Here is a 20,823-nt window from a genome sequence, read left to right on the forward strand (position 1 = left end):
ACCTGTGATTCTGACCAACCACCTACAGACTGGAGGTTCCAAGGACCCCCTCCAACTCAGGATGCCAATCACAAGTTGTTACCTATAGTTCTGATTGACTGGCTATAAATCAGAAATTCCCACGACCACTCCTGATTAATTCGCTAGAGTGGCTCACAGAACTCAGGAAAGCTATTTACTTACTTGATTACTGGTTTATTACAAAGGATATTAAGGGATGTGAATCAACAGTTATATGAAGAAAAACATAGGACATGGTATGAGGAAAGGGTGTGGAGACCCTACACCCTCTCCAGGTGCTACTCTCCCCAAATTTCCACGTGTTCACAGACCTGGAAGCTCTCCAAATCCTGTCCTTCTGGTTTTTATGGAGGTTTCATTAATAGTATAATTGATTAAATCATTGGCCACTGCTGATTGAGCTCAGTCTTCAATCCCTTTCCCTCTTCAGAGGTGAGGGGACTGAAAGTTCCAACCTTCTAATCACATGGTTGGTTCTTCTGACACCCAGCCCCTTTCAAAAGTCACCTCACCAACATAAATCCAGTTGTTGTGGAAAGGTGTTTGTTATGAATAACAAGACACCCATTTCGCCTTTATGGTTCTGATTCAATTTCAGGAGCTGAAGATAAGAGAATAAGTATTATGACAAAAGATGCTCCCATTGCTCTTATTGTTCAGGAAATTCCAAGGGTTTTGGGAGCTGGTAGCGAGGAACCATGGATAAAGTCCAACTATATATGAGAAATATATTTTGGTCATTCAGATGACCAAATACATTTTTTAACAAGTAAAAATATCAACAACATATAACACATTTTATGCTATCAGTATAACCCAGATATCAAGGGAAGATAAAGACACCACAAGAAAACTACAGATCAATATCCTTTGTTAATTAATTAATAAAATTGCTAAATCCATGATAGGATTAAGAAAAAAAGAAACACTAAATACCAAATTCAAAATTTAAAAAGGGGAAATCACCACATTTCCTACAGACATTAAAATAGAAAATAATGAAATAATAAGAACAACATTTTCCCAATAAATGCAACAACTGTGATGAAATGGAAAAATTTTTTGAAAAACACAACTTGCTGAAACAGACACAACAAGGACTAGAACATCAGAAAAGTCTTGCACCTGTAAAAACCTAATTGAAATTTTAATTAAGAGCCTTCACACAGAGAAAGCTCCAGGCACAAACAGCCTCACTGGTGATTCTATCAGACAATGAAGAAGGAAATAATATCAGTTTAGGCTAACTCCTTCAGAAATCAGAGGAGGAAGAACACTTGCTAACTCATTGTTTGATGCCTGTGTAACTCTCCTACTATCTCTTCAGATATTGCTCCCGTCTCATTCCTTTTGTCTTCTTCTTATCAGACTCCAGCTACATGTATCTTAGGCCTTTTCATCTTGTCCCATATATCCCTTACTCTCTTCCTGTATCCCTTTTACTTTCTGTGCTTTATTCTGAGCATTTTCTTCTTACCTAAATTCTGGTTCATTCATTCTCTTTTCAGCTTTGTGAAATCTGCTGTTAAACCCTTTATCAAGTCCTTAATTTTGGTTGGTTTCTTTTATAATCTAATTTCTTTGAACTTTAAATTCTTTATCTTATAATTTGATTTTTCGAGGCTATTAATCACAGTTAACTTTTTTTTTTGTTTAACACATCTGACGTATCCAAAATATGGACCTTCCATGGGCCTATTTCTATGGTCTATCATTTCTCTTGATTTTTGTCCAAGTATCTTTTTGCACGTCTTTTTATTTTTGATTGCATGATAGATGTTGTGTAGAAATAATTTGAGGCCATAGATAATGTTATATTCTTCCAAAATTTTTTTATTGTTGCTTCTGACAGGCAAAGAGGCTAGGGGATGTTCATCTTAATCTAATCAAAATCAGCTGGTTTAATGCTGGACTTTAATTTTGGTAGAGATTTCCTGTTAAACTTCTTTCCTAAGGCTGTAGCCTTTTAGCCACCTCATATCAAGTTTGAAGTCCCTTCTCCTTGGGAAGCCCTGAATTCCAATTTTTGTCTCCCTAGCCCTGTGAGACTGGCTATAGTTCGCCACCACAGCTTTGGATTAGGCAAATGACTTTTGGAGAAAAATAGTGTTGAGTGCTGTGTTTAACACCCTGAGATTCCCTTCTTTCTGGAATTTTGGCTTCTTAAGACCTAGCTACTTTAGTCATTCTCCAAGTCTTTGTTGTGTTGTGTTTGTTTCCATTTTTGGTTTTAGTTGAAGGGCTGGTTTGAAACAAGGCTGTTGCCCATTAGTATAAGTGAAAAAATCAGATTATCTGGTTTTGAAGTGAATTACTTTATTTATTTATTTATTTTTAAATAAATTTATTTATTTTTGGCTGCGTTGGGTCTTCACTGCTGCACACAGGCTTTCTCTAGTTGTGGCGAGCAGGGCCTACTCTTCATTGCAGTGCATAGGCTTCTCATTGTGGTGGCTTCTCTTGTTTCGGAACACGGGCTCTAGGCTCACGGGCTTCAGTAGTTGTGGTGCATGGGCTCAGTAGTTGTGGCTCGTGGGCTCTAGAGCGTAGGCTCAGTAGTTGTGGTGCATGGGCTTAGTTGCTCTGCAGCATGTGGGATCTTCCCGGTCCAGGGCTTGAACCTGTGTCCCCTGCACTGGCAGGTGGATTCTTAGCCACTGTGCCACCAGGGAAGTCCCAAAGTGAATTACTTTAAATCAGAGGTTGGCAAAGTTTTTCTGTAATGGGACAGATAAGTAAAATTTTAGACTTTGAAGTCTACATGGTCTCTGTCACAATTAATCAACTCTGTTGTGTAGTATAAGAACAGCCATATTACAACACCCAAACTTAGAGTGTGGCTGTGTTCCAATAAAACTTTATTTATAGAAACAGGTGGCAGACTGTAGCTCACTGATTCCTGCTTTAAATCGAGGAAGAGTATATCTTCTAAAGAGTTAAATGGAGCTAGTCAAGAGAAACATCTACTTACACAGTCATCAATATTATTTTAAAAGAATATTTGACTCCAGAGTAGAATCCTGAGCTCTGTGGGGATGATATAAAAGAATTAAAAGTAATAACTTCTAATCTATCTCATGGACTTATTAAGGAAACAGATTTTACATGAATAGAATTTACACACAAAAAATGTACTGATTAATTTAATACAGACTCAGTGCATCAATGCTTAAATGTTGCTAGAGCAATTCAAGAGCTTGAGAAAGCCTCCACTTTCTTGGTGTTGTTTAATTCTTCACATCCTTATCATGGTAACTGCAGCAAACAGGTTTTATGATGGGATGGTAAAAGAGAGATCCAGCATACCTATGCTGGGCAGACCTCATAGTATATCCACAGTGAAGGTTCCTGGGATTCCATGAGGCAATAAGAAGGTCCTGGATAGTCACTCATTCAGCCAATATTTAGTAATAACCCACTATGTACCCAGTGGTAAACTATGTATCTCATTATGTATCAGTGTGCAAAACAGAAAAAAAAAACCTATTTCATGGAGCTTATACTTTAGTGGGATGAGATCATACATACATACATTTATATATAGTCTGTCCTCTGGTGATAAGAGTTATGAAGAAAAATAAAGCAAGTGGAGGGGACAGAAAGCCATCAATGGGGCACTGGTTTGAGAGGTTGCTATTTGTGATAGGATGTGATGACTTACGAGCAGACAGCTGCCTATAAGCAACCTGTGAATGAAGTGAGAAGATACTTCATGGGAATAGATGGGGGAAGAGTTTTCCAGGCAGAAGAAAATGTAAAGGCACTAGTTATCTGAGCACACTTAGTGGAATGATTACAGACTGTGACAGACACTTTCCTGCTACATAATTTAGTGTACTACTAGTTATGTCGAGAAGAGATGAATGTTTAGTGACAGGAAGAAAGAACACCTACTCTTCTATAGGTGTATATTTCTACCAACATCTAGACATTTACAAATATTGATACTTTAATAAGAGGTCAGTCTTGAAACCAGTACTGTCAATTCTAAGATTCTTTAGCCATGAACCTCATCTCTCTCATACAGTGCATGCCATAACCCAATGCATTGGTAGCAATGCCTCCCTTCACTATAAGCTGAGGTTTGATCCTTCAGCATTAGAGTTCCTTGGTTCATTCAGCTGAACACTACTGATTCTATGATACTTAAGAAACAAATGTACCAACTTTCCTGGAATATTAAAGATACTGGGGGCACTAAGCATGTCTTGGTCAATTTGGGCTGCTATGACAAAATGCCATAGAGTGGCTTAAAAAATGGACATTTACTTCTCACAGTTCTGGTGGCTGGGAAGTCTGACACTGAGGTGTCAGCCAATTTGGTTCCTGGTGAGCGCTCTCTTTTTCACAGCTGACTTTTTGCTGTATCCTCACATGTGGAGAGAAAGAGATCTCTGGTCCACTGTTCTTATAAGGACACTGATTCCATCGTGAGGGCTCCATCCTTAAGACCTCATCTAATCCAAATTACTTCCCAAAGACTTCACTTCTAAATGCCATCATGTTGGGGATTAGAGCTTCAACAAATGAATTTTGGGGGAACATGAACATTTAGTCCATAACAAAAGCATATGTTTTCCTCAATCAGAAATTGGCATATTTAAGCAAGAAATTTTAAGAAGACGTTAGATTAATAGAAAGATAACAGAGAAATAGAAGTAGAAACATGAAAAAAAGAGGGGGTAAAGAGAATTAAATATAAAATATATTTAATTACTTATTTCAGCATGTAGTGGACAGTCAATAAATGTTTGCTTGTTATTAACTGAAATAATGCCTTTCACACATGTAACACTATATTTATTACAGATGTAAATACTTAGTTTTTCTATTTTTTTCTTTACATATTTAAGAAATTATTATCATGAAAGACTAAAATAAATGAATGGAAGATTATTATAGGCTTGTTATTAGGTCACACATTTAGATTATGTGCTCATTTTTTTAAACACTAATATAAAATATTTTGTGCATGGTAAATAATTCTTATCTCTTGTCACTTTCTTTTAGGGCTTTTTTCTCCTGAATTGTCCAGACCTAACATCTTTGGCTTTCCAATTGATATATCTTAATTTATCATATAATAACATCGGTTACTTTCCCACAGAAGTGAGTCCATTTTTATTATTGTATATATTGTCATAATTTATTATTATTAATAATTATAATTTAAAAATAGACACTTATGATACCCTGGAGTTACTATAAATAAATATATTTTGGATTGTATCCTAAAAGGCTTATTTTTAGAAGTACCAAAAGTATAGTACATTTTTCTTAGCAAGTCCCATGACACAATCCCCAAAGACTGTGTTATGGTCAGGCTCTCAAATATGTTCTCATAATTGTACAACGTATATAAAATTATTTATTTTTCTGATTCTGAATAAAACCTAAGATATACTTTATCCATGCTAATTGGAAGCTTTAAAGGCAATGTTTAGTGACAAGGTAATATGATGTTGTAACAAGTTTTAATTACAATAGGCTGAAATAGGATATTCTGCTTAATAAAACATACCAAGGATAATGAGATATGGGGTGAGATGATTCAATGTCATTATATAAACAAGTCATTATAAGTAATTAGGACAGATTATGTTTTCAGTGTCTTTAGTCATTGTTTCATTGGTCACGGGGTGTTTTGTTGTTTTGTGAATTGATTTCCAGAGTATTAACTTTTAGTGAATTAATTTCTAGCAAATTGACTTGCTTTCTATTTCAAACATGTAGTATTGGAAACATATATTTTCCATAATTTCTATGATATTGTGTTTTTTTTTTCACTAGAAGAGTTATTTGTTCTTTTCTAGTATATCACACTAGTTTTATTAATTTGACTAAGACAAATTGACAAGAATTCCCAAGGAATATAGGGATCTTAGTTCTTCACATTAATTTTAACCTTTCTTCTAAACAGTCATATATGAGGCTTGTGCATCTGCCAAAGAATACTCTAACCACTCAAGCAGAATGTATAACCATATGGGAGATTTTCAGATGTAAATTATAAAGTGCTCATTTTTAAAGTGATAGAAATAAGTAGAACTTGCCATTAAAATGCAAATCAGTGTTGTATAGCTATAGATAAAATGTTCCAATGAAAATGGCAATATCCAGGCTTGGAAGGGCCGTACTAGGGGTAGGCAAATGATGCCAAGTTATTAGCATAGTGTAAGTGAAATGAATAGAAGACTAGAGGCTGGCATACATGTGGTGATTGGACAAGTTTCATGGAAAATTCAAGATGGCAGACTCTGGCAGAGACAGAGCCTACTGAAATAGTTTAGGACAGGAAAAGGTAGAAGCAGAAATGGTAAATATAACAAACCATATAAATATATACTTGGTCTCCTTTCTTCTCTTAGCTTCTTTAAAAGACACAAAATCACATACAATAGTAATTAATTATAATAATGTATTGTTACGTTTGTAACATATATAGATGTAATATGTATAACAATTATAGTACAAAAAAGGAAGAGGGAATAGAGCTATCTAGGAACAACATCTCCATATCTCACTGGAATTAAGTTAGTGTAAATCTGAAGTAGATTCTGGTAAGTCAAGGTGTATATTACAACCCCTAAAGCAATCACTAAGAAAATAACTGAAGAGAATACAGTGGGAAAAAAATCATTAAATTAATTTAAATGTTATACTAGAAAATATCCAGTTGATGCAAAAGAAGACAGTAAAGGAGGAACAAAAATGACATGACATTTAGAAAACTATAAGTGAAATTGTGATGTAAATCCAACCATGTCAATAATAACATTAAATGTTAATACATGAAACAATCAATAAAAAAATACAGTTTGTCAGCCCCAGTGATAGTCTGTCTAAAGGAGATACACTTAAGAGTAAAAGATCCAAAGAGGTTAAAAGTAAAAGTATAGGAAAAGATATATCATGCAAATAGCAACCATAAGAAAGCTGGAGTGACTATACTAATATCAGACAAAATAAATTTTAAAACAAAAAATGTCACTAGAGATAAAGAGGGACATTTTGTCAATCTTTCAGGATGCTGTAACAACTATAAACATTTAGGTACTTAACAACAGAGCCCCAGAATACATGAAGCAAAAACTGAAAGAACTGAGGGAAGAAATAGAGAATTCAAAAATAATAGTTGGACACTTCAATACCCCACTTTCAATAACACACAGATCAACTAGACAGAAGATGAAAGTGAAATGGAAGACATGAACAACATTACAAACCAATAAGACCTAACAGACATTTATGGGACACTCCAACCAAAAGTAGCAGAATACATAATTCTCAAATTCACGTGGAACATTTTGCAGAAGAGACAATAGGTTAGTCTACAAAAAATTTAAAAAAAAATTGAAAGTCACAGAAAGTATATTTTTGGGCCACAATGAAATTTAATTAGAAATCAGTAGCTGAAAGAAATTTGGAAATTAAGCAACACACTCTTAAATAACCAATGAGTCAATGAAGAAATCAAAAGGGAAATTGAAAATTACTTTGAAATAAATAAAAATCAAAACACAACAATCCAAAATTTATGAGATGCATCTACATCAGTGCTCAGAGGGAAATTTATAGCTATCAATTACTATACTAAAAAGGAAAAAATCGAAACCTAATATTCCATCTTAAGCCACAAGAGAAAAAGAGCTAAATAAATCTAAAGAAAGAATAAGGAAGGACATAATAAAAACTAGTGAAACAGGGAACAGAAAAACAATGTCAGCAAAACCTAAAACTGTTACTTTGAAAAGATCAACAAAATTGACTAACCTGACATAAACTGACCAAGAAAAAAACAAAGATTCAAGTTACTAATATTAGGAGTGAAGGATGGGATATCATATCAACCTTACAGAAAAATTTTTTAAAGATTTTAAGAGAATACTACAAATAACTGTATACCAGCCAACTAGATAATGTAGATGAAGTGGACACATATTTAGGAAGACACAAGAAAGGACTCAAGAATAAATAGAAAACCTGAATGGTTCTATAAAAAAAGAAAGAGTTTCAGTAGTAATTTTAAAACTTTCCTCAAAGCAAAGTCCAGGATCAGATAGCTCCATTGGCGAATTCTGCCAGATGTCTTAAAAAGAATTAACACCAATCCTTTACAAACTCCTATGAAAAATTGGAGAAAACGTTCTCATTCAAACTATTAAACCCGTAATACCCTGATACCAAAACTAGACAAAGATATGGAAAGAAAAGCAAACTACAGAACAACAGCTCATGAATATAGATGCAATAATCCTCAACAAAATGCTAGTAAACCAAATTCAGCAACATATAAAGAGGATTTTCCACCATAACCAAGTGAGATCTATTCCAGGAATGCAAGGTTGGTTAAACATACAAAAATCAATCAATGTGATTCCACATTAATATAGTGAAGGGTTAAAAAAAACTATACAATTATATCAACAGAGACAGAAAAATCATTTTACAAAATCCAACATCCTTTCATGACAAAAACACTCAACATCTATGAATAGAAGGGGGGCATCCTCAACTTGATAAAGGGTGTCTACAAAAAACCCACAGCCAATACCATACTTAATGGTGAAAAACTGAAAATTTTCTTCCTAAGATCAGGAACAAGATGAAGATGTCTACTCGTGTCACTGTGTATTGTACTGGAGTTTCTAGCCAAGACAATTAGACAAGAAAAAGAAGTAAAAGGCATTCACACTAAAAAGGAAGGAGTTTAAACTATCTTTTGTTGTAGCTGATACGGTCTTATATATAGAAATCCTAAGGCATTCACTAAAAACTATTAGAACTAATGAGTGAGTTAATCAAGGGTGCAGTGTACAAGATCAATATACAAAAATCAATTGTATTTCTACATACTAGCAACAAACAATTCTGACAAAATTAATAAAGCAAATCTACTTACACGAAAAAGAAGAAAATAATTAGAAGTTTAACAAAAGCACAAAACTTATACTGTGAAAACTACAGAGCATTGTTAAAAGAAATTAAAGAAGACATAATTATATGACAAGACATCCCATGTTCATGGATCTGAAAACTTAACATTGTTAAGATGGCAATACTTGCAAATTGATCTACAGATTCATTGCACTCTCTATGAAAATTACAACTTGCCTTTTTTTCAGAATTTGACAGGCTGATCCTAAAGTTCATATGGAATTGCAAGGGATTTCAAATAGCCAAAACAATCTTGAAAAGAAAAAGCAAACTTGGAGGACTTAAACTTTCTGATGGCAAGAATAAGCATGCTCTACTCCACCAATTTTAAATCTTCATGATATAAGAAGTTTTAATTTAATGTTAAAGAGAGCTAATGTAAAAGCTTGTTAAGATTCACTAGAGAGGAAGAAATATATAAATCAAGCAAAGATTGTGGATTTAAATGGCATACTCTATTTTTAAATTTCATATGAAAAATCAGTTATTTACAAATTACTGTGATATCAGAGTGAATCAAGCTGGCTATGATATCAGACACCCCATGATTGCTACGGTTAATTCCACTTATTTTCTTGATTCTGCAGGTATCTCCTACATTCCTCATTCTTGACATTCCTCATTCTTGGTTGTCTCTTATGAAACCGTGAGCTTGATCAAATAGGATGATTTTCCCATTTAGAAAAGGAACATTCTTGAGTCAAGGGTATATGAGTACAGTAGCTGCACTATCTTACCATATCATACATATGAATGCTGAATGCTGGTTAGTTATTTTCAAGGCTTACCAAAGGTATTTATTGAGATATATGACACAGCCAATTAGTGTTACCATACTGATTTGACTGCATTGGTTCAAAGAGTTTATAAAATGTAAAAAATAAGGATTCGCACACTTTAGTATTCTACTCATGCTTATTTCTCTTTTCCATTCTTCAGATATTTTGTCTTAAAAATTTACAAATACTGAATCTGAGAAATAATCCTATCAAAGAAATCCCTTCTACAATTCAACAACTTAAGTTCCTTAGAACTTTCAACATCGCCTTTAATTTGATTACTACGCTTCCACCTGGGTAAGGTTGATAGTCTGAGATTCTAAACACAGAAAATAAAGAGCATATAATTTAGAAAAGGATCAATTTCCCTTCTGAAAGCAGCTAGCTACTTTTTAGCCATTTGATAATTTTTATTCAGTTCCAGTTAGCTGATTTGCTTCTAATTATTGTGTTAAAAAAAAAAAAAACCTACCAGCTACATAGATGGCAATTAATCTGGGGCTAGTAAATACATATCTAGACATCAATTATCTGAGTATGGATTAAATCATATAAAGAAGCTCAGGTGAGAAACTTACACCTATCCCTTGGTAGCCTTTTTGGATATCGAAAGAACTCTGAACTTGGAATTAAGAATTCTAGCCTTGGGACTTCCCTGGTGGCGCAGTGGTTAAGAATCCGCCTGCCAATGCAGGGGACATGGTTTGGGCCCTGGTCTGGGAAGATCCCACATGCAGTGGAGCAACTACGCCCGTGTGCCACAACTATTGAGCCTGTGCTCTAGAGCCCACGAGCCACAACTACTGAAGCACGTGTGCCTAGAGCCCGTGCTCCACAACAAGAGAAGCCACTGCAATGAGAAGCCCACACACCACAACAAAGAGTAGCCCCTGCTTAACACAACTAGTGAAAGCCTGTACGCAGCAATGAAGACCCAATGCAGCCAAAAATAAATAAATTTATTTATTTTTAAAAAAAACATCGAGAAAAAAAAAACAATTCTAGACTTTTAACTTCAAAGTTGAGAATTATCTATTTGATCTGGAGAAAGACACAACCATTCTAGGCCTCAATTTCCTAATCTATGAACTAAGAAATTAACTGTATGATGTCTAAGATCCTTTAAACTCTGATAGGAATGTTTATATCCAGGCATAAAAGAGATGGATTTTTTTCCCACATATGGACTGGTAATTATTTACGTCTTAATGAAAGTTTTGAACCAAAACCTTAACCAAATGCCAAAACAAGATATCTCTTCCAGTTAGATTTTAACAAATTGAACGTAGGTTAAGGGCAAAAAGTTAAGAGCACAGGGACTCTTAAATAGTTTAACATTTTGCAAAAGAAGTTCTTATAGTAATTAAGAAAGTGCATCAAAATTCATTTATAAAACTGTTCATCCAGCATTGTTTGTAATTAACAATCCAAGATCTACATTAAAACACTGTAAAACTATTCATTTTGAAAAATTAAATAAAAATTATATCATTTCCGTGTAAAAACACTTATATACACATCACACATTACACATAAAATGTATTTAAAAAGAAAGAATAAATACTAAGTAAAGATATTGCATTATGAGTTTTATTTTTGTTTGACTCATCTATCTTTCCAGAGTAACATAAAGTGTACTGCCTTGATTCCCTGCCTGGATACTAGAATCAGTCATTTCTCTTAGGAAACCCTATTTCCTTTTTATTGGAGGATGGTATTTAAAAAACAAGATCTGGGTGCTGTATATTCCCACTGCTATTGGGATGATATTGCTTCTAGACACTCTCAGTGGACAGAGATAGATAACTTATGTATGTATACTAATCTGTGTACACACATATCTATAATTGTTTGTGTATACACACACACACATACATCTATGTACACACACCTCACTCCCTGAAGTTATGAAGCCATAACTGTAACAAAAGTTTAAAAACAAATGCTCTTATCTTTTTCTCAGTGGATACCAGGAGGAAAATGACATAGAAAATTACTACTTTTAACTAACAGAATCAAAGTTGTGCCTTGTTTTGGTTCAGTTTGATTTAATTAGCCAGCATGTTCTTTGGGAAAGAGAAGCTGTTTGGAATAAAGAATTTAAGAACATACTTGTGAACCCTGAAGTAAGAGCTGATTCTAAAAATGAACAAATTTATTTTCCCATATTGGTATTGATTAAAGATAGGGATTGAATTACTTTGTATCCATATACCTGAAGAACAGGGAGTACTAATTTGATTTCATACTGACTTGGATAAACTACTTAACTTCTTATAGCTTCCTTTTTTTTTTTTTACAGTTCTTTTTTTTAAAAATATCTTTATTGGAGTATAATTGCTTTACAATGTTGTGTTAGTTTCTGTTGTACAACAAAGTGAATCAGCTATAAGTATACATATATCCCCACAGCCCTTCCCTCTTGAGCCTCCCTCCCATCCTCCCTATCCCACTCCTCTAGGTCATCACAAAGCATGGAGCTGATCTCCCTGTGCTATGCAGCAGCTTCCCACTAGCCATCCATTTTACATTTGGTAGTGTACATACGTCAGTGCTACTCTCTTACTTTGTCCCAGCTTCCCCTTCCCCCCACCACCCCCCCCCCATTTTCTAAGACTGTGTCTTTATCCCTGCCCTGCCACTAGGTTCATCAGTACCATTTTTTTTAGATTCCATACACCTGTGTTAGCATACGGTATTTGTTTTTCTCTTTCTGACTTACTTCACTCTGTATGACAGACTCTAGGTCCATCCACCTCACTACAAATAACTCAATTTCGTTCCTTTTTATGGCTGCGCAATATTCCATTAATATGTGTGCCACATCTTCTTTATCCATTCATCTGTCGATGGACACTTAGGTTGCTTCCATATCCTGGTTACTGTAAATAGTGCTGCAATGAACATTGTGGCACATGTCTCTTTTTGAATTATGGTTTTCTCAGGGTATATGCCCAGTAGTGGGATTGCTGGGTCATATGGTAGTTCTATTTTTAGTTTTTTAAGGAACCTCCATACTGGTCTCCATAGTGGCTGTATCAATTTACATTCCCACCAACAGTGCAAGAGGGGTCCCTTTTCTCCACATCCTCTCCAGCATTTATTGTTTGTAGATTTTTTTGATGATGGCCATTCTGACTGGTGTGAGGTGATACTTCATTGTGGTTTTGATTTGCATTTCTCTAATAATTAGTGATGTTGAGCATCTTTTCATGTGTTTGTTGGCAATCTGTATGCCTTTGGAGAAATGTCTATTTAGGTCTTCCACCCGTTTTTGGATTGGGTTGTTTGTTCTTTTGATATTGAGCTGCATGTGCTATTTGTATATTTTGGAGATTAATCCTTTGTCCGTTGCTTCATTTGCAAATATTTTCTCCCATTCTGAGGTGTATTTTCATCTTGTTTATGGTTTCCTTTGCTGTGCAAAAGCTTTTAAGTTTCACTAGGTCCCATTTGTTTATTTTAAATTTTATTTCCATTACTCTAGGAGGTGGGTCAACAAAGATCTTGCTGTGGGCTTCCCTGGTGGCACAGTAGTTGAGGGTCTGCCTGCCGATGCAGGGGACACGGGTTCGTGCCCCGGACCGGGAGGATCCCACGTGCCGTGGCGCGGCTGGGCCCGTGAGCCATGGCTGCTGGGCCTGCGTGTCCGGAGCCTGTGCTCCGCAGCGGGAGAGGCCACAGCGGTGAGAGGCCCGCATACCACCAAAAAAAAAAAAAAAAAAAAGATCTTGCTGTGATTTATGTCAAAGAGTGTTCTGCCTATGTTTTCCTCTAAGAGTTTTATAGTGTCTGGCCTTATATTTAGGTCTTTAATCCATTTTGAGTTTATTTTTGTGTATGGTGTTAAGAAGTGTTCTAATTTCATTCTTCTACATGTAGCTGTCCAGTTTTCCCAACTCCTCTTATTGAAGAGGCTATCTTTTCCCCATTGTATATTCTTGCCTCCTTTGTCAAAGATAAGGTGACCGTATGTGTGTGGGTTTACCTCTGGGCTTTCTATCCTGTTCCATTGATCTATATTTCTGTTTTTGTGCCAGTACCATACTGTCTTGATTACTGTAGCTTTGTAGTATAGTCTGAAGTCAGGGAGCCTGATTCCTCCAGCTGTTTTTCTTTCTCAAGTTTGCTTTGGCTAGTTGTGGTCTCTTGTGTTTCCATACAAACTGTAAAATTTTTTGTTCTAGTTCTGTGAAAAATTCCATTGGCAATTTGATAGGGATTGCACTGAATCTGTAAATTGCTTTGGGTAGTATAGTCATTTTCACAGTGTTGATTCTTCCAGTCCAAGGACATGGTATATCTTTCCATCTGTTTGTATCATCTTTGATTTCTTTCATCAGTGTCTTATAGTTTTCTGCATACAGGTCTTTTCCCTCCTCAGGTAGGTTTATTCCTAGGTATTTTATTCTTTTTGAACACTCCCATTTACCACTGCAAGGAATCAAGGTAGCTTCCATTTTTTAAATCTGTAAATAATATTAACAATATTGCTGTGGTCCAATGAAAGACCATTCTAAACTGCCACAAACACATAGTAGGCTCTCAATAAATAATATTTATGTTGCTGTGGTGGTGATTAATGTTATGACATGCAAATATTAATGCTAGCACAATCTTCCAAGCCAACAGCAAGCGTCTAGTTTAAGCATCTCATTGCTCAATGATGTGCTGATAAATAAAACAATGAAATAAATGTAAAACATTCTATACACCCTGAAAATTGTGATAGATTTGTTGCTAGTGGGGTATAGAGTATCAAACCAAACTAAGGCCATCTAAACAAATGTGCTCTCTAAAATCGTATATAGATGAGATAAATTTCAACTCTAGAGCCTATGAAATTTCTTAATTAGCTTTCTCAGTGCTGTCTACAAGCCCAATTAAACATCACAATCAACAGGAATTTATCAACAGTGAAAGCCTAGAACCAGACTAGTTTGCTTGTACTGAAGTAATAAGGGAATACAAAATGACTCTAGAAACTGCCTAAGGCAAGAAAATGAAATAACATAATTTTGAATTAAAAAAATGGAACAGATGGTACTAATATTTTCTTTACAGAGGTGGAAAAAAAGTCTGAGATGAACACTGAACTGAAAAGTTTTTTTTTTTTTTTTGCTTTTCTATTCAATCTCATTACTTTCTCAGAGCAAATGATTTTATATTAACTGGGGTCACCATACCTTTTATTCAATTGTGATTTCATAAGCACTTTTGATGTGCTAGGCACTGGCCAAAGCACTGGATATACAGAAATGTAAAATAGAATCCTTGGCCTCCAGAATGTCATAGTTTAGGAGACACTTATTACACAGTGTGATAAATTCTGTGATAGTGGTAAGCAGAGAAGTACAGAAGAGGCAGCTCACCTATTCTGAAAGATGCAGGAAGAGTTCCTTGGAAGAGGTAACATCTAAGCCAAGACTTAAAAAATGAAAGACACTGATCAAATTTGGGGGAACTGGAGATATGTGAGAACTGGGCTAATTCAGGGAAATTCAGCAAATAAATTCTGGGCCTGAGGTGAATGTCGGGTAGTGTGAGAGGTGAGTTGGACGAGTAGTCTGGGGACAGATCATGAGGACCATTATAATCCACACTAAAATAGTACGAAGTTAATGAAATATTGTGCTCATGATGTCTTAGTTAATAATCATGCAAGTAGTTTTTCATCCTTTAAGGAAAACAGGAATGTATTTGAGAAGAGCATTCACAAAGAGGGGAATATTTACTAGGGATTTTGGTAAATGTCATACTTCAATTCCAGTCTCCAAGAAGCAACTCCCACTCCCACCCCCCAGGAGACAGGACTCTCTGCGTTAGCCTTTGTGTTCTTTGGTTCTTACTTTTAAGTACTTTGCTTAATGGAAAGAAAGACCAAAGATATTTCACCAGGAAAATCTTAATGCAACTGCACTGGGTTGAATGGTGCCCTTCAAAAATTCATGTCCATGCAGAACCTTAGAATGTGATCTTATTTGGAAATAGGATCTTTGCAGATGTAACTAGTTAACATGAGGTCATACTGGATTAGGGTGGGATTAGGGTGGGTTCTAAATCCAATAAATGGTGTCCTTATAAGAAGGCCATGTGAAGACAAAGGTGGAGGTTGGAGTTATACTGCCATGAACTAAGGAACACCAAGAATGGCTGGCAACCACCAGAAGAGGGGGCAAGGGACAGTTTCTCCCTCAGAGCCTCCAGGGGAACCAACTCTGCCGACCCCTTTATTTCAGACTTCTGGCCTCCTGTATTGTGAGAGAATAAATTTCCATTGCTTTAAGCCACCCAGATTGTGCTATTTGTTATGTCAGCCCTAGGGAACTAATACAGGTGGTTTTTTCTAGATGGGGCTTTACCAACTCTAAACATTTCAAACCAGTCTTAAGGGATAGATGAATCATTTTTAGGAAATTTCATTGTAATTATACCATCTATAATAAAAAAAAAGTCTAAGTTGAAAAATCTTAGAAAAATACAGTTTCTCTATGCTTCTATTTACTGACGAATTCAATTCTTTATTAATGCCCAGTAATGGTAAACATATAATCATTTTCTCTTTCTATTTAAGGTTATTTTGCTTGTTTAATCTTGAGGAACTTGATATTTCCTACAATAGTATTGCTTTTATTCCAAATGAAATCCAGAAACTCAGGTATTTTGGAAGTAGTAAGTACCCATAAGACATATGCCCCTTAAGGATATATTAGGTGATGATTGTGATGGATAAAATTGAGTCCTTTCATTTATTCAATAGCCATAAAACATAATATGTGAAGCATAAGGTTTACCAAAATGTAAACTGAATGACTGGTGTTTAGTATTTTTAAGACATAACATTTTCAGTAATTATTTAAAAGCTAGTATTGATGACCACCTTAACAGAATGACAAGCTGCTTTTGTCCATTTATCCATGTGTGCACCTGTAATTCTTTTCAGTTGATTTTTTTGTAAGGAAATACATATACACAAAATGCTAGTAATACACAGTGCTTTAATACTAAGATCTGATTCTCGTACTAATTTCTAAAAAGTCTCTGAAGTTGATCTCTGACCTTCTAGGTCAGTACCATACTATTTTGATTATGACTTTAGAATAATTTTAATAAGTAGTATGGAGATTGTTTTTCAATAATAGCCTCAACTAGTCTCTTTAGATTATGATCTTTAAGATCATTTAATATCATTCTAAGCCCCTCCTACCCCCAAAAACATACAATTGTGTTGCTACTATGAATGTAATATTTTCTGTAATTTCCATTTCTAGTTGACTATCACCAGTCAGAATAGAGAAATAAAGAATACAACAGAAGAGAGAAGAGCTATTTACTTCTTTACATTTTAAAATCAAACTATGTAAAAAATTATCTTAGTTCTGATTGAGTTTTACTAGATTATATTTGGTTTCTAGGAGCATTACCTTATCTTCAGTAAAACGAGATCATTTTGTTTCTAACATTTATACCAATTATTTAATTTCCTGTGTAACAATCTTTGTACTTTAATAGAATGCAGCCTGTTCACATCTGTTATAATTTTTTACCTTCCGTTTTACTTTGTATTTACTATTTATTCACTTTCTCCTTTTCATATTTCTTTTTTTTGGTGGGGGAGATTTTTTTTCAGGATTCTATCTGTTCTCTTTTTTTCTCCCTTGTTAATTTTGGAACTCCATTGGACTTTCTGAGTCTATTAGAGGCTATCTTTCCTTCCCCAAAATTTACAAACACATTTTTCTTTAATCTTTTATAAAAGCAAGATAAAAGCTTCCCCCAGCATGATGGTCTGTTTCCCCACTGCTGCCTTCCACCAATAGTTGAGACCTTTACCTGAATGAAAAAAAGTACGTGTTAATTTGTCTATGAAAATAAATTCTTTCTTTGTATCACTGTACTATACTATATTTTATGTAGTATAACATTCATTCTTCTGTTTGTGATTATTTCTTTTTCCATAGCGATGACTTGTTGCAAAGACCCAAAATATGTGCTTTAACTCTACTATTTACACAAATGCACTTAATTCCATGATAATATATTGGTTTGGTTGCTTTTTAGTTAATTCTCTTGATTTTTAAGGAAATACTTAACACATATTTTATTACTACTAAGTTTTATACCAATTTTTGGGAACATTGGGACAGATGTCTTCTTCTATCTTTTAAAATATGGTTTCCTTTATTTGCAGATCACTTGAAACATTGATCGTTGATGGAAATGAACTGACTAGTTTTCCACATGCAATTTTGAAGCTTAACCTGAAAAAAGTCCTATTTGAGAATAATTTCACTCATCCTAGTTTTTGGAAAGAGAATTCTATGAATAGCCCACAACATCTTACTCAACTTACTTCTTTGTTCTTTTTAAAGAATAATCTGCATAAATATTATAATGTGATCCCAGTGGAAATTCAAAAGTTACTAAAATGGTGAGCAAATTCTGAAGCTCTTTTTACCAAGACACACTTTTAAGTGTTTAAAATCTTTATTACAGGGCCAGATGATAGTTTTACTGTACACACACACACACACCACCACACACCAAAACATCTATGCAATCTTTCAGACTGCTCCTTCTGGCTCTTCAGGCATAATGTTGTAGTCTGGATTCAGCCCACCTTCTCAAGTTATTACTTAAATCCAATGTGAGGTACAGATTGCTGAGGTATAGCTGGCAATATCTATACAGTTGTAGTATAAGTCTTTTCTATGAACCCCTAAGGACAAAGAAGGGGATTCTTCCAGAAAAAGATTCTTTAGTGCCAGGCACACTATGAAGGGAAATGCTTTATTCTACTCTAACTTCACAGAGACGAGGAATAGAGCAGACACACACAGGGCAACTTCTCTTCCTCAGGGGTTGAAAGCCAGTGTGGGCATTATTGCCTCTCTCAGGACTAGGATTCTCGAAGCCCACACACTATGAGTCCACTCAGGCTCACCTCTTATTTCCTTTCAGATGGTGTAAAACTATTTTTTCTGCACTACCGATGATCAGTGCTTGTATTACTGATATAACTTTTTTTTTTTGGCTGTGCTGCATGGCTTGCGGGATCTTTGTTCCCTGACCAGGAATTGAACCCAGGCCACAGCAGTGAGAGTGCTGAGTCCTAACCACTGGACCACCAGGGAATTCCCTGATATAACAAATATTTGTTGTATGTCTAAGTAAAATGGTTTTCCAGGAGTATATTAGTCAACAATATTGATTGAATAAAAGACAGAAAAGCTGAACAGACTAGTAACCATTGGAGAAACTGAAAAAGTAATTAAAAATCTATCAATGAAAAAAGGAACCAGGTGCCAAAGTTTTCGATTTTAATGCACTATGTCAATGTTCATGAGTTTGAATGCACATGAGAAAGTAAGAAAATCACCAAGGACAAAAACATTTAAAAAGAATTAAAACCTAACTAGTGACTGTAAACATATATGGGACCAAGAGATTTGAATTCACCACAAAGTAGGGAAGCTGAACATGGTATTCCTGAGTGAAATCTGTACCGCCAAAGGGGCTGGTGGCCCCAGAGCAGTGAATACTTCTCTTTCAGCAGAACAAATGTTTTTGAGAGAAACATCCTCAATTTAGACATTAAAGATTCCAGAAAATTAATTTCAAATGAATATTATCTCAAAATTAAGACTTTCAAATACATGAGGAAATAAACCACCAAGAGTAAAAATTAGCACAATTAACAGATACGAATCTCCAAGGATCTAAGATATTAGAATTGTTGACAGAATATGAATTACCTACTTTAAGAGTGTAAAGAAGTAAGATATAATTTTTAAAATGGTTAAGGAATAAAAGACCATCAAATATGACCAGGAAAATATGAGAAAGAAATTTTAAACACAATTAAATTCTAGAGACTAAAAGTGTAATAGTTGAAATTGGTGCGTGGGTTTAACAGACATTATCCATATATGAAGAGAAATCTGGAGAAATTATATGTGGACAGGAGGCAAAGAGACATGGACAGTAAAAGGAGAAAATTTAACATATCCTTAGAGTCCCAGAGAATGTTGGGAGTCATTGTTCAATGAGGTAGTGACTGTAAATTCTCAGAAGTGATGAAAGGAGTGAATTCACAGAGACTGAACACTCTACACAAGCCAAGTAAAACACCTTGTGGTGAAAGTGAAGAACACCAAAGACAAAGACTTAGAAATCAGCTGGAAAGAAAGTCACTTACAAAGAACAACAAAGAAACTGCTAGCAACAGTGGAACAATAACTGAAGAAATGTTATTCAGCCCAGCAAAACTAACTTTCAAGAACAAGGGAGAAAAATGGATTTTCAGATAATAAAACAGAGAATTTATTCCCCACAGATTTTCACTTTAGTGAAATGAAACTTGCAACCAATGTGCATCAGAAAGAAGGAAGATAACTCCAGAAGTATGGTCTGAGATGTAAGAAGGGATGGAGGGAAAAGAAATTAAACAAATATGATCTCTACGATCTATAAAGTAATAGTAACAACAAAGTCTATGGTGTGGTGTTAAAAAGAAGATGTAACTAAAATCAGACATCAAACAGTTAGAAATGTGATTTTTAAAAAGATACCTTTTATGATAGCAATAAAAAACATAATGTACCTAGGAATACATCAAGTGAAGTATGTCCAAGATATTTATAGAGAAAAAGATTACAACTTTACAAAAAGGTAAAGAAGGCTGAATGAAATGGGAGAGATACACACACTCAGGTATAATAAGATTTAATACCAAAAATCTATCAGTTCTGGGCTTCCCTGGTGGCGCAGTGGTTGAGAGTCTGCCTGCCGATGCAGGGGACACGGGTTCGTGCCCTGGTCCGGGAAGATCCCACATGCCACGGAGCAGCTGGGCCCGTGAGCCATGGCCGCTGAGCCTGCGCGTCCGGAGCCTGTGCTCCGCAACGGGAGAGGCCACAACAGCAAGAGGCCCGCGTACAGCAAAAAAAAATATATATATATATGTATAAATATATATAGATATAGATAGATATAGAGATATATATAGAGAGATATAGATATATATATATCAGTTCTCCCCAAATAGAGCTATAGATTCAATGCAATTCTGGTCAAAATCTGAACA

The 20,823-nt window shown here is 35.1% G+C and overlaps 1 protein-coding gene and 1 non-coding gene across 2 annotated transcripts in view; one reads left to right on the forward strand and one right to left on the reverse strand.

Annotated features, from left to right (window-relative positions):
- The window catches only part of LRRC63 (leucine rich repeat containing 63), a 41,328-nt gene that overhangs the window by 12,525 nt on the left and 7,980 nt on the right, over positions 1-20,823 (forward strand). Inside the window, exons 5-8 of the mRNA XM_067713189.1 lie at positions 5,032-5,130; positions 9,898-10,034; positions 16,312-16,395; positions 17,929-18,168. Of these exons, the coding sequence (XP_067569290.1) occupies positions 5,032-5,130; positions 9,898-10,034; positions 16,312-16,395; positions 17,929-18,168 (560 nt within the window). The remainder of the gene's footprint in view (positions 1-5,031; positions 5,131-9,897; positions 10,035-16,311; positions 16,396-17,928; positions 18,169-20,823) is intronic.
- On the reverse strand, positions 18,800-18,871 carry TRNAE-CUC (transfer RNA glutamic acid (anticodon CUC)). The gene has a single exon. It is a non-coding gene; the product is annotated as a tRNA-Glu (tRNA).

This window comes from Pseudorca crassidens, chromosome 18 (genome assembly GCF_039906515.1).
Source record: "Pseudorca crassidens isolate mPseCra1 chromosome 18, mPseCra1.hap1, whole genome shotgun sequence".
NCBI classification, from domain to species: Eukaryota; Metazoa; Chordata; class Mammalia; order Artiodactyla; family Delphinidae; genus Pseudorca; species Pseudorca crassidens.